At 43.2% G+C, this 14,916-nt stretch overlaps 1 protein-coding gene across 1 annotated transcript in view; it reads right to left on the minus strand.

Moving 5' to 3' along the window:
- Positions 1-14,302, minus strand: part of BRD7 (bromodomain containing 7) — a 32,986-nt gene extending 18,684 nt beyond the window's left edge. Inside the window, exons 1-6 of the mRNA XM_075188856.1 lie at positions 14,062-14,302; positions 11,285-11,487; positions 10,202-10,331; positions 9,528-9,582; positions 8,028-8,172; positions 7,400-7,510 (exon numbers count right to left, since the gene is read on the minus strand). Coding sequence (XP_075044957.1) covers positions 7,400-7,510; positions 8,028-8,172; positions 9,528-9,582; positions 10,202-10,331; positions 11,285-11,487; positions 14,062-14,275 — 858 coding nt within the window. The 5' untranslated portion in view covers positions 14,276-14,302. The remainder of the gene's footprint in view (positions 1-7,399; positions 7,511-8,027; positions 8,173-9,527; positions 9,583-10,201; positions 10,332-11,284; positions 11,488-14,061) is intronic.
- Between the last annotated feature and the right edge of the window lie 614 nt (positions 14,303-14,916).

Consider the following 14,916-nt stretch of genomic DNA (forward strand, 5'->3'; position numbering starts at 1 on the left):
GCAAATACATTAAATTGGTAAAATTTTGTAAACGTGTGGACACAGGACCAGGTGGCTGCTCTGCAAAGCTGGTCCGCAGAAGCCCCATTTCTCACTGCCCACGACGCCCCTACCGATCTGGTGGAATGGGCCGTAAGTCTCTCTGGCACAGGACGGTTAGCCTTTATGTAAGCATGTCTAATCGTTGCCGTAATCCATCTAGCGATGGACTGTTTTGAGGCTGGCCAGCCTCTCTTATTAGCATCATAGAGGACAAACAAAGAATCTGTATGTCTAATTTGTGAAGTTCTTTTTACATAGATGCGCAGAGCCCTAACCACATCCAACTTTTCCATAGTCTGGAGATCAGATTGGGAAGAGGATGAAAAGGCCGGGACTACAATGTCTTGGTTAAGGTGAAAAGCCGAAACTACCTTCGGAAGGAAGGAAGGGTTCTTAGGACCGCTCTGTCCTCGTGGAAAACCAAATATGGTTCCCGACAGGACAAGGCTCCTAATTCCGAAACTCTTCGAGCAGAAGCGATAGCTAAAAGAAAGAGGACCTTCCAGGTCAACCACTTTAATTCTGACACACGCAAGGGCTCAAAAGGAGGCCCTTTAAGCATTTCCAGTACCAGATTGAGATCCCATGGTGCTGTCGGCGGAACATAGGGAGGCTGAATATGCAGTACTCCCTGGAGAAAAGTCCTGATATCCGGTAAATCGGCTAATTTCTTATGGAAAAAAAACGAAAGTGCGGATACCTGGACCTTTAGGGAACTTAACCTGAGACCTGCCTCCAGGCCATCCTGAAGGAACGCTAACAAGCGAGTGAGGCGAAAGGAGGATGAGTGGCAAGTCCTACTTTCGCACCATCTAATATAAGTTCTCCAAATCCTGTGATAGATGCGAGCTGAAACTGGTTTTCTGGCTCGCATGAGGGTGTTCACCACATCTGGAGAGAAACCTCTAGCTCTCCAGAGGCTGGCTTCTACAGTTAAACTGAGCTGAGGTAAATTCTGGTGTAGGAATGGACCCTGAAGGAGAAGGTCGTCTCGAGATGGAAGATGGAAGACGGAACCCTGGTCCTTCTGCCATGGAGATTATGTCCGCGTACCAGACTCGGCGCGGCCATGAGGGAGCTACTAGAATTACTGGTAGACCCCCCTGCCTGACCCGTCTGAGGATGCGAGGAAGCATGGAGATAGGAGGAAATAGGTACCCCATCCTGAACTCCCATGGTCATGACGTCTATTGCCACGGCTAAGGGGTCTCTTGACCTTGCGCAAAACCTGGGAACCTTCCTGTTGTGTCTGGAGGCCATGAGATCTATGTCCGGAAGGCCCCACCTCTGAACCAGGGACTGAAACACTTCCGGATGCAGAGACCACTCCCCCGGCATCATCTGGTTGCGACTGAGATAGTCTGCTTCCCAGTTGCGTATTCCTGGAATGAATACAGCCGATATTGCCGGAACATGAAGTTCTGCCCAAGACAAAATCTGGGCTGCAATTTTCATTGCTGCTGCACTCCTGGTTCCTCCCTGTCTGTTGACATGCTACAGCCGTGGCATTGTCGGATTGAATTCTGACAGGGTGGCCCTGGAGGAGGGATTGTCCTCCTTTGAGGGCTAGGAGAATAGCCTTCAGTTCCAACACATTTATGGATAGGGATGATTTCTGAACCGACCAAAGGCCTTGAAGCCGGAGGTGAAGGATTACCGCCCCCCAACCTTTCAGGCTGGCATCTGTCGTTGCTATGACCCACGCCCCCGGAGAGAAGGATCTGCCCACTGTTAAGTGATCCTGAATCAGCCACCACTGGAGGGATTCCCTGGACCTCGGGGATAGAGAGATCTTCTGTAGGTCCAGACGTAGGTGGGATCCTGACCACTTTGTTAACAGATCCCACTGAAAACAGCGAGAGCGGGCTCGAGCAAAGGGAATGGTCTCGAAGGAGGCCACCATCTTTCCCAGCAACCGCATGCACAAATGGATTGAGGGTCTGGGAGAGGACAAGACCTGGGAGGTTATACTCTGAATTGAGGTGGCCTTTTCGACAGGCAGGAACACCTTTTGTTGGCTGGTGTCCATGATGAGGCCCAAGAAAACCATGCGCTGACACGGGACCATCTGAGATTTCTTCAAGTTGATGAGCCATCCGTGGCTCCTGAAAATCGCCAAGGCAAGGGATAAGTGATAACGCAAACAACTCTCTGAGGAGGACTTGAAGAGCAGGTCGTCCAGATAAGGCACGACCTGAATGCCCAGAAGGTGCAGACGAGCTGCCATAACCGACATGACTTTTGTGAAAACCCTCGGTGCTGTGGAGAGGCCGAAGGGGAGGGCCCAGAACTGATAATGGGAGGGTCCTACAGTGAATCTGAGAAGGGACTGATGGCCCTTCCAAATGGGAATGTGGAGGTATGCATCTTTTATGTCTATGGAAGCCATAAATTGATCCTTCTCCAATCCGTTTATGACCGACCTCAGAGATTCCATCCGAAATCTGTCTACCCTTAGGTGTACATTGAGTGACTTTAGGTTTAAAATGGGTCGGAAGGAGCCGTCCGGCTTCTTCACAAGGAACAGGTTTGAATAAAAACCCTGTGTCTTTTGGAATTCTGGAACCCTGCAGATAACCTTCTGAGAGAGAAGAGAAGCGACACAATCCTATATTGCTTGACTTCTGGATGGATCCCGGGGTAGGGGGGATACGAAGAACTGATGGGGTCTGGGACCCAGCAGGTCTATCCTGTATCCCCCTGATATAATGCCTCGAATCCAGGGGTCCTGGGAGGACTCTGTCTCTTTTTCTTCAACAGTGGACAGACGACCTCCCACTGGGGTTTCCCCCCGGGGAACCAAGTGGTCGTCAGGACGCAGGCTTCTCCTGAGTCCTGGAGGCCTGGCGCCTGGCCGAAAAAGAGGATCTTCCTCTAGAGGAGAAGCCTCGGGCATTTGGCTGTTTACCCCTAAACGACTGTCCTCTGGACAAGGAGGATCCTCGAAAGGGCTGACGGAAGGAGCTGAACCGGGGTTTTTTGCTTCTACCTGGGAAAACCGGCAAGGGAGTACTCTTGCCCCCCGTAGCCTGGGATATTAAGGTATCTAATTCCGGTCCAAACAAACCTGCTGCTGAAAAAGGAATGATTTCAACAGATTTTTTTGATTCTGCATCTCCTTCCCAGGATTTCAGCCATAGAGTTCTTCTAGCTGAAACGGATGCAGCCGTAGAGGAGGAGACAGCCGCTGAATTTTGAGCCGCCTCATAAATGTACCCCGATGCCTCTTTTAAGTGTAAGGCCAAGGGGAGTAATTCAGAACCCTGTAAGGCCTCTGCCAGCTGGTCTGCCCATACTTTCTTGGCTCTAGCCACCCAAGCTGAAGCGAATGTGGGTCTAAAGGACGAACCTGCAGCCGCAAAGATAGACTTCAGTTGGGATTCAACCTTCTGGTCATTGGCATCCGGAAGGGACGCTGAACCAGGAGCTGGAAGTAAGGTGTGTTTTGCTAAACATGCAATAGGCACATCTACTTTTGGGATACTTTCCCAACGAATTACCTCCTCCTCCTGTAAGGGGTACAAGGAGGAGAATCTTTTGGGAACTGAGAACCTCTTCTCAGGTTGTTTCCATGCTGCTTCAGCAATATCTACGAGTTCTCTAGAAGGGGGGAAACGGCAAGCCTTTCTTTTGGCTTTCTTGAACAGAATTCTGTCTCTAGGCGTAGGATCCTCCGGTTCTGGGAGGTCTAATGCTTGTCTAACTGCAAAAACCAAATCATTAACAAATTGGTTTCTAGAACTATCCCCCTGTTCCGAAGACTGAACTTGGTCAGAATCGGAATACACTGCCCCCTCATCCTCAGAAGATTCCTCAGAATCTGAAAGGACCATGATAGGGTTATTCGATCTAGGTCTCTTCCTTTTAGCGTACGGGATGTTTGGGGACTCAAGCAACAAGTTAAGCTTATTTAAACCTTTAAGGAAAGCTGTGGACCATGTCGCTTCTGTGGAGATAGTGTTTTGGTCAAAAAAAGAAGAGGAAGGTCCTGGTAAGGACGCTCCAATAGACCCTGTGGTAACAGGGGAGGCCCAGCTGAGTGCTATTACTAGAAGCCACCGAAGTAGCCATATTAGATAGCAATTGGTTAGATTGTAATACCATCTGAGCTAAGGAGGAAACCGACTGTGTCAGGGAGGCCACCCAGGCCGGCTCCTCCGTCAGAGGGGCTGTGGGCTGATGAGTCCGCACAGTGGAAGCCCCTGCATCACAGGCAGAACAGAGGGCCAATTTAGGGTCCCCCTGCCCACACGGTAATTTAACTTGACATTTTGAGCAAGTAAAATATTTTGCAATAGGGCCCTTTCCCTTATCTGTCATTTTTTATAAAGGAAGGCACACCAAACACACAGATTAAAGGGTTAATCTAGCTGTGTAACAGAGAGAATAGAGAGAGATATGTATGCAGAAAACAAATTGTATAACAAGAAACAACTAATCTGTATAATAAAAGTTGTACTTGCAATAATTAAACACCAATTGTTTTGTAGGCAAGCAGGAGACTATAATGTAAACCTTACAGCCTACTTTTTTTCCACAGAAAATAAACAATATGTGTGTTTAAAGGCAATACTTAGCCCAGGGCCAAAAAGGAGAGAAGTCCACGGCAGTCTGTCCAGTGTCTGCTCCCTCAGCTCTGATCTCTCTTCACGGGCTTCCTTTGGTGCCAGAAGACTGGGATATACCATCTCTCTGTGGAAGGAGGGGGGAACTCTATGTATTAGCTCCCCCCCCTTCAATAGCTCCAATCGTTGAAAAAAAATAAAAAAATAAAAAAAATGGAGCGTGACAGGTAATGGAGACCCCTTTACAGAGGTCTCCGCAGCGACATACCCGGCGCCCTCCTCCTATGCATGAGGGGGGAACCGTGGTATAGCCCCCTTCCTCCTCTTTTCCGTAGCGCTGCTGGCCCGAAATCCAAGATGGCCGCCGCTACTTGCAGATCCGATAACCGACACTCTATGCCTGTCATGGCAGCGCCGGTTATCGGGGAGGCTGGAGGAGTGCAGCGGTCCACTCCTCAGTTTAGGCACCCTTTCAGAAAGTTTCCCTGTCAGTGAGAGCCTCTGGCTCCCATCTGACAGGAGAATGCCTGCGCTGCTGGCTGTGAGTGTGTTCTCTCTCATAGAACACACTCCAGCACTGTCACCAGTATAGAAGGATAATAAAAAGTAAAAGAAAAATAAAATTTTTTAAGATTACACTAGCTATAAAAAACGCTGCCCAACTCCAGGGCACCTGAAAAAAACACTGAAGAGTCCAGTAGAGGGGAGGGGTCTGTCGGCAGTACTAAAACTTAACTAGTTAGGTGCCAACTCCCCCAAGCTCCCTCCACAACCCATGGTAAGCAGTGTCCCCCAGACTGGATGAAAGAGAAATCAGAGAATAGTATTAAGATCCGTCCCGTTTCCTAAACACAGATGTCACAAAACTACCAATTAGGACCTCCATATAAAAAGGTCCAAAAATAAGATGTTACAGAAAGAACATTTAGGGGTCTATTTATCAATATTAGGCGATATGGAAGATTTGCAATCACTGCTCTCAGCGATAAAAAAAATTCTACTGTCCAATTTATCATTAAAAAGTGCAGCCGAGTGATGCTCAGCTTCTCAGCGATAATGGCTGGCAGTAACAAGAGGACTCTTACCATTTGGACAGCCCGTGTTAGTACCATCTGCGCATATGAAAAACTTGGGTTCCAAGATTTAAGGAAAAAAATGCTTTAATTAAATGAAGCATTATTTATTTTTTCCTGTGAGGAGCATGGTATCACCACCCTGAGAAATGCTGTTTCTGTCCATTGTAAATAAGCTTCTCCATACATGAGAAAGCTTCCCTGGAGGCCCCCTGCGGAGCAGGCTTTGGTTATAATAAATAGATCCTTGCAATTAAATTGGATGTTTGACACTATGGAGTTCAACAAACCAAAAACTATGCATGTAGTTGCTCATGCAAGCCATGTTCCACCATAAAAATGATATTGTAGTGACATCAACAGATATCTCTACTGATGATCATCAATAGGAAAAATAGCCACTTCTTCAAGGTACCATACGAAGAGGTGGACAAACATAGGTGCAACAGAAGTACCCAAAGATCTGTAGATACTGCTGCCTGTCAAAAGGAAATGAAATACGAGAGAAGAAATTCTAGAATCACTCAAAAATGTAACAGATTTCAAACTGGGATCATGGGTTTTATTCTGAGCAGGGCCCTATCTGCGTGGAGTTTCTATGTTCTCCCCGTGTTTGTGCGGGTTAATTCGAGAGGGTGTGGTTTCCTCCTACAATTAGACAAAGTGTGTCTCTCTACACTGTAAGCTGCAAAAGCACAGGGACTGATGTGAATTATTACATATTCTCTGTACAGCACTGTATAATATGATTGGCTCTATATACATAAATGTAAGTAAATAAAAAATAAACTCTAATTCCAAGGCGATATTAGCGTCTAATGAGATTTTATGCATGGTTATCACTAAACAATTTACATTTATGCAGAAAATCATCTGTCCGCCAAATATAAAGATAACTAACTAATGGCTGAAATAAAATAAATCAACAAATTGGATAAATAGCTGAGTATTAGTACAGAATAGAAGAAAAAAAAGCTTATTTGTTTTTTTTAAAGTCAATAATTACTGCAGTGCAATCAAATGTGCTTTTAAATTGTCATTTTATTTACAATTTGTTTTTATTTTAAAGCAGCATAAGTTTGCAAAAATTCACTAACTGACAAACAATGCATCTAAGACGGTAAAAACTAAGCATCCGGCTGCTCTACCTCTAACAGAAGGGCACTGTTATATGGGGGTTTTCCTTAAGAGAGGAAACAATATGGCAATTCATTCTGATAAAAGCAAATAAATGTGTGCCATACTGAATGACTTACTGTCCCCTGCTGTATTAAATTGTGTCGATAACCTGTGGAGATCTACAAAAGCCTTCACTCTCCAAACATTAACACAAGTATCATTTGTACGTGTTTAGGAAATAGCTGCTGGAATGCACTACAGCTGTTCATAGTGAAACACTAGGTTTGATAGACCTTGCAAAACAATTACAGCTATTGAGAAGACGTGTGCACACGTAGAAGCATCTGCATCAGACCGAGGCAGATTGAATTCGGCACATAGTGACGCGATGTCTTTCCGGAACAGTCCACGGAGACACATCGCGTCTGAATTTTTTTATTTCTTTATTTACAGAAACCCATAGGAGGTGTGCAGAAAAATGAATGAAGATTTCTTACCATAATCGCCGGTAAGATAGCGATGTTCAGCTGCACATCGCACTGAATTAAATCTGCCCCTCAAAAGCCTATTATCTCCTGTAATAGCAAACATTGTTATTACCTGACTAAGGATTTTCATTCCAGAATTCAGCAGCTTTTTGGCAGCCTTATAATAGATGGTCCCAGGTTTGTTGTAAATCATGGCATTGTGGCATATCTGCTTGAAGTTTTCCTAGAAAAAGAATGTACAGTAAGTAAAATCTAGTAAAAATTGATTAATGGACCTCTATATACAAATAATTGACATATGAAAACGGGGGCAAATGTTACTGTACAAAAATGGTGCTGTATCCCATGACAACCAGTTTCTGTATTTTTTTTTTACAGTACAATTAAGAGAATGAAAACATATGTCTGATTGGTTGTTGTGTGTATATAGAATCTTTTTGTACCACTCTTCATAAACAGGCTACAAACAATTTTAAGTATCCTATAATTTGAACCAGGTTTAGGTATTCAATACCTTGCCAGTTTTAAGTCTAAGGGGCAAATTGAAATCAGCGAGAGTTCCCGATGGAGCCTAGCGTAACGTGGGATTGCGCACACTTACAGGTATTACAGTACCCAAACATCGCTGACTTCTGCTTGCACTCTGTGATAATTCAGGTAGTCTCATCATGTGTGGCTCTGAAGATACTTTGCTACAAATTGGATTGCCCCCTAAAAGCCAAGCTTGCCCTTCCCCTTACCTTAAGTTCTTCTATTGATTCATAGTCTCTATTTCTAATCCTCTCCTTAATGGTGCTGAAGTCCATGGGGTTTTTAATAATCATAGAGTAACCAGGAGCAATGAAATCCGTGACAGGGAAAGCAAAGAAAGCACTGGAATCCTTTCTGTGAAAAGTATAACAAACACTTTTACCAAATAGACACGTGATCTTTACAAACAGAGCACAGTGTGACAACATATATGGCTGTCATGTAAGGTAATATAATACCACTACCCTTTCTATCTTTTTAAATAGGTACCATAGTTTGTAAGTTCAGTTCTGCACTTTTAAAGATTTGTTGCAGAAAGATACAGTTGCTGCCAATATTTATTTTCTCTAATGGAATAAGGTGGAGAGTCCTTCCCATTATCCAAAATACAGCTATTTTAAACCCTAAATTGTTCAGTCCATTTGAATACGGGTATAAGTACGCGCAGGCTATATGGTATTTGTCATATGCAGACAGACCTCACTGCAGGATACGTACAATGCTTAAACGCAATATAGTCTAATCAGAACACATTGCATAAATAAAAAATAAACTATTAAATACATTAACAACTTTTAATACTATAATCATTAATAAAAAAACATGTATACTTTTTTTTTCATGAAATCAGCTACATATATCAGGATGTTCTTAATGCATCCATTTCGGAGCATGTGCAGAGCAATGTCACACAAGATACGGCACGCAACGGGGCTTACGTCCGAAGATAAATCCATCCCATATGTTTTTCTTGTGCCGAGTTAATAAGTAAGCCTGTGCAATCAGTTACTGCCCTATGCATAGCCTATGATATTACAGTCCTCTAAAGCGGAAAAAAATAATCAGTTTTCAATGGGACATCGCAGTATACAGATAACAATGGTGTTCCAAGTGTGGACTTCTACCTATACTACAAGACAAAAGACCTCAACACATGCCCCTACTTACTGACTAATCTACAGTCTAAATTACTTATCTCCACAGCTGAAGCCCACAGAGGAAGGAGGGAGAGCATATGGTGCAGACTGTACTACATACCCCCCTCCTCCGATTGGGTGTGCTTGTGACCTCCCTGCACTGTGCAGAGAAGACCAAGTGACACGGAAGCTAGCTGCTCTCATTAAGTCTCATGCTCTGCTTTATAACAAAGCAAAGAATAAGTCAGATCAGGAAACAAAGAGTTGGGGGCTACAGGTGCTGTACTCTTTGTACAGGTGCTAAGGCTTGCAGGCCGCTGGTAGCCTATTGCCCACCACTAAGAGAAAAAACAAATACTACAGGCACATTTCTTAGACAAATATTAGCTTTACTGAGGATATTTAACGATGAAGGATCCTTTATGCTGTTTGATCATGGTGGAGTGCACTGCTGGTCATACATTAGCCTAGCAGCAAAGTGTCCATGCAAAATATATGCAGATGTTGTAAGTGATGTCTCTAGTAAACCAGCCTATATTTGAATATACAGGATTGTGGTCATGCAAACCTTACCTTTGCAGCTGTCGGACCAACTGATTCAATGCTTCTTGCAATGGAGTTTGATCTTCTGCATGTAAAACAAACAAAAACAAGCTATTTAATAAAATGCAAAGCTATCATTTAAGACACAGGCATACTGATAAAAATGACAATTAACTGGCCATAACTATATAAACATGCGGCGCACATACTAAAGCCGAAATAAACAATACATGCCTACCATAATATGTCCTCCATTACGGACTGAACTCTGCTCTACAACTACATGGTCTTTTCGTTTGGTCAGCCAATAACCCCTCATTGGCGTGTGTGCAAGGTTATCAAATTGCTTTTATTTGTCCTGATGGGTTGAGAAATTTTGTTATGAAAGGTGTAAAATTGATTGCCTGTGATGGTGTCTTTACACTGGTTGAGGGATTATCGGTTGATTGATTTGTTTTTTTGTAAATTCCAATTTTATTCTCTTATGTCTGCAACACTCACCATTCTTGCTGACCTGATCTATTCTGGTTATTTAGCTAATAACTTTAATACCTGGACTTGTTCAATTTGGGCATTTCTAAGTTGGCTGTAGATTCAGACAAATCTGTGTCAGTACAATTATATAACATGTAAAGGTCCCAAACAGATAGATAATTAGATAGACAGAAATATAATAATGCATACAATAAATATAGTTTCCTCACCTTCTGGCTTTGCTAAGGAAGAGTCTGGAAGAGATACGGCTGGAATATCAACTCCAAGTGGTGAATGTAGTAAACGATCTTTATCCAAGTCACTTTCATGTTGACTTTTATCCTTCTTTTTCTTATCATCCTGATGACAAACATATGAAACCAAACTTATCAACTACATTCGTGCATGTTTTTCCTTTAACAATCCGTTTTCGGGTCTACTGACAAAATTAACTTTTCACATGTGCTTTAAATGTAAAGTGATACAGGAGCTTTATGAGCTTATGGATTTACAGGCACATTATGGTGTAAATTGACTTGCGGTGATCGCAGGGAGCTTAGATTGCGATCTTCAAGTCCCAGAGCACTTTATAAAAGTAGTTAGCACGATCTCACTGCACTCATCGGCCTTCTCTGTCTGCAAGGCAGGGACTGGAGGGCTGTTCTGTCTGCCGCGGCTTCACCGAGGTGCAGTCCAGTGTTGCGTCACCAGATTCCTGTTTCTGTACAGTTGTCCCCTCCAGGAGCCCTTTAATGAAGTAGTGGGAGCAGCAGGGAAGTGCCAATATGGCACCTATACCTGTTTTACATACAGCAGTGTTCTCACAGAGAACACAGCCAGAAGGTGCTAGGATGCCTAGTAGGAGGCATTGCCTACTACTCCAACACAGGGCCTCTATACCACATGGTTAGCAGTGTCCCCCCAAATGTGGTGAATGAGAAGATATGGGAAGGATAGGGAGAACAAGAGAAGAACAAAAAAAAACCCCAAAAAGATATATGCCACAAAATCATAACAGAATGTAAGTGTACATAAACAGGATTACTCGTGTACATAGTATTAGATTAATAAGCCTTAAGTTTTAAAAGGTGAATGATTAATAAAAGATAAAAAGAGTGAGTGTGTGTGTGCGTGCAGGGGGATCTTTGCCTCGGAAGCAGTGTTTGCTTTTACTTGGTAAAACAAAATATTTGCAATACAAATGATTTTAAGAGTTTGATAAGACTACACAAAAGAAAATTCATAGCCTTCAAATTTGCAGAAATTAAAAAAACATTTTAAACACCATTGTGTGGAAGCAGAAAGAAATTCACCTTTTTCTTCTTTTTTTCCTCACCAGGAGCTGTCACTTTTTCGGTTTTCTTCTTTTTCTTCTTCTTCTTGTCTTTGTGTTTATCATGGTCGGACTTGTCTTCATGGAAGCCCTGCGGAAGAGCAGCAGCACGGGCTGTGGAAAGCTCCTTTACCTCACCTGTCCCAACTTTCAAAACCAGTTTTAAGGGCTTTTCCACATATTCTAACAGAAGAGAAAGTGAAATATAAGAATCTCTGGTAAAACACAAAAGAATTGATGATATAATATTAACATTTTAAGCCAGAAAAAAATGTAACGTTTACATTATGGGTTATCAGTGTACAAAACAGACACATTTAATATTATTCCATTTAAATTATTATTTGTGCTGCATGCAAATGTAAATCGTGTGTGGGAGGGGCAGGAATTTTTGGCAAAGACATAGAAAAATGTCTTATCTGAAATGACAACAGGAACAATGGTGATGTTTCAGATGGGCTGTTTGTAGCAGGCACTGCCACGGAATGTACAAAAAGCCTTTCATTACAACTTTTTTATATCAATATATTTATTTACTACTCCATTAGACATCTCACCTTTAAATTAAGTGGCAACAAGCTGGGAAGCTCAAATACTAAGTGTATGCTGATTAAATACGGGGAGTGGGCTACAAAGTAGCAGACTGCAGCGCAGTAAATATGCCTATGCACTTAGCAAACTTTGAACTTTTAAAATTGTGCACAGTAAAATTCCATATTAGCAGCAATGACTAGCACATACTGCATATGTACTAGGTACAGAAACAGGTGCACTTGTCAGATATACAGGGAGATGTATCTGTAATGTGCCCACCTGTCATAAATGACCCAAAACGTTTTTGCCCCACTTACACTTAACATCCATCATAACTAGGTAGGGAATGGGGGATGGAAAATGCCATATTTCTTTATTATTTTTTTAAATATGTAACTGTGGTAAGAGGATGACACTTCATGATGATTCACATATGTTGCAAAGTGTCATCTCCTTGCCCCACTTACAGTTTTGAAAATAAAAGATGAATATTACATCTTAGGGGCATATTCAATTAAGACAGTAGATCGCAGTTATGTGTGGCTGCGCACATAACGTGCCAATACTGTATCGCAAGATCACGGGTGACCCTTTGCACCCTATAGGTGCGCTGCTGTAACGGGAAATGTGCAGCCACGCAAATCCGTGATCTACAGTCTTAATAGAATATGCCCCACTAATACCACTTTCACACTGCCACCCTGGCCTGGTGACAGTGCAGGACACCCTGGCAAATTCCCAGGTAGACCGTGTTCACACTGAACATGTGTCTGTCCGAGACTCCATGGCAACATCAAAAGACCTGGGTCTAATTCGTACATGCCCCTGGACCCATTGACACTTAGCTTCAACCTGGGTCGTTGGCGCTCCCCTCGGCAATAACCCGGGTTTTTGAGGCAGTGTGAATGGGGTATAAGTTGTTTTTACCTAGATTCCGATGTGCTGCAACTGTTAAGCTAAGTACACATCTATGCACTCTTAATTCAGATGCAATTTCTGCAACGATTTCATCAACAACTGAAAGACCTGATGACCATGCTGAGTTATGTGTACACGCCTACACAAACCATCAGATCTGTGATTATCAGCTCTCATAACCAGCTACTGAAAACATCATTACTCTGCACACTTTACAGATATCTGCTTATGCTGATGGTCGTGAGTGCATACACACTTCCACATTTGCCCGACCTCGTTCCATCATTGACTGTGATTTTTAGTAAATTTGGAAAGCCAAATCAACAGATGCGATGCAGTTTGGTACGATAAAACATGATCGTAGGAGCATACACACTCTTGCAATATCTAAACAAACGGTTGTGAATTATGTGATCTGTGCAACAATTGAATTGATGTGTACTCTACTTGAGATATTGCATTGGTCTCTTAAGAACACTACAGAATTTTCCACCAACTTTTTATGCCGATCGATTTTACATGCGATCAATGGTCCGATCGCTCGGTCCATGGACTGCATACACACTAGCCTTGTTTAGGACGATAAAGGGAAGAGCGGACGTCCCTTTAGCAACTTTTTACAGCCATGTTGTCGTGAGCAATGACTGTAATTTCGTACTCACTGTTGTGGATCGGTCGGAAATTTATACACACTACACAACGGAAAAGAGATTGGAACGAAAATATTAAACGGTACGACCAACCAAATGAGGTGACAATCGTCCATTTGGGCAGACTTTCGACCATCGTGTCACTGCACACACTGACCCGATTTTTGAACGAGCGGTCGCATGTCGGCTGATTGAGCCGATTATTGGACGAAAACTGTGTAGTGTGTACCTAGCTTCATTTAAATATAGAAACAAAGACATAATGAGTTTATCCTATGAAAAGCTGTTCTGTACAGCACAGCAGAATGTTGTGTCAAGTAAACAATAATAATTATAATAGGTAAAAATAAGCCATGAGATCAATAGAAGTTACATCTCCACACCGTGCTTTGGAAGTAAATAGAGTAACCTGCCTGAATGGCAGACATAATCATACAAGCTCTTTAACAGACAAACTGCAGTTCAAAAATAGAGATAGAATGTGTCCTCTCTAAGGAATGAATGAGCATGAACAGTAAATCTTGGATTGGGAAGAACACTATGCATATGTCCTGCCAGCTGGGAGTTGTAGTGCCACAACATCTTCAGAGACACGTGTTGTCTATCTGAGGGATACACAGTATAATGTATACAGTGCAGGTACAGGACCACTCACGGCTCTCAGCAGCACCGCGCACTTCCCCTTTCCCTTCATATCCGTGCTTCTCGCCTTTGTGTTTTTTATGTTTCTTCCCCATGTCGCCCGCCGACCCCTTCAGGATCTTCTTCCGTATACCGGTAATGACGTCACTCCTCCGTACCGACAACTCTCTTTGTTGTTTTTGTTGATGTTGCTGCGGTTCGGCGGAGGAAACCATAGAGACGCTCATTGGTGTTGGAGAGTGCGTCTCGTCAGAGAAGGTTAAGAGGAATATAAACTGCAGTGGCTCCCCCTTCCGACCAGAGGCACGAACTACACAGCTAAATATATCAGTACTTCATTACATGTGTATACAGGAATGACTGGCGAGGTCTTTTTGTTTCGTCGAGTGTGATTGACAGTAAGGTTACATTGCAGGTCAGAGATATGTAGTAGATATGTCCTAAAATACACACGGTGTATGGCATGGTCCCAGCTACTATGCGGTACAAGTTTGGAAAAACAACAAAAACGTATACTGAACTGTGCTAAAAATAAATCCAGGCATAAATCTTTGAAATCAGGATCTCAAAACTAGTTCTGTTGGGATAACCGTATCAACCGTGAAGCGAATATAGTTCACCTGTGTGCAACAGCATAACTAACATAGGTGCAGTTAGGGATGCAATCAGAAATTGTAGCACCCAATCAGGGCCGGTGCTAGGATCCTTGGCACCCTAGGCACATTTTCAAAATCGGCGGCCCCCCCCTCCCCGTCTTTTCTTACCTTAACTTGCCTCCTTTCTGCTCCCCTCCACTCACTGACACTGTCGGGCCGTGATGATGATGTCACGGCCCGACAGACAGTGAGTGGAGGGGAGGAAACGGAGC

The sequence above is a fragment of the Mixophyes fleayi genome, chromosome 10, assembly GCF_038048845.1.
Source record: "Mixophyes fleayi isolate aMixFle1 chromosome 10, aMixFle1.hap1, whole genome shotgun sequence".
Classification (NCBI taxonomy): domain Eukaryota; kingdom Metazoa; phylum Chordata; class Amphibia; order Anura; family Limnodynastidae; genus Mixophyes; species Mixophyes fleayi.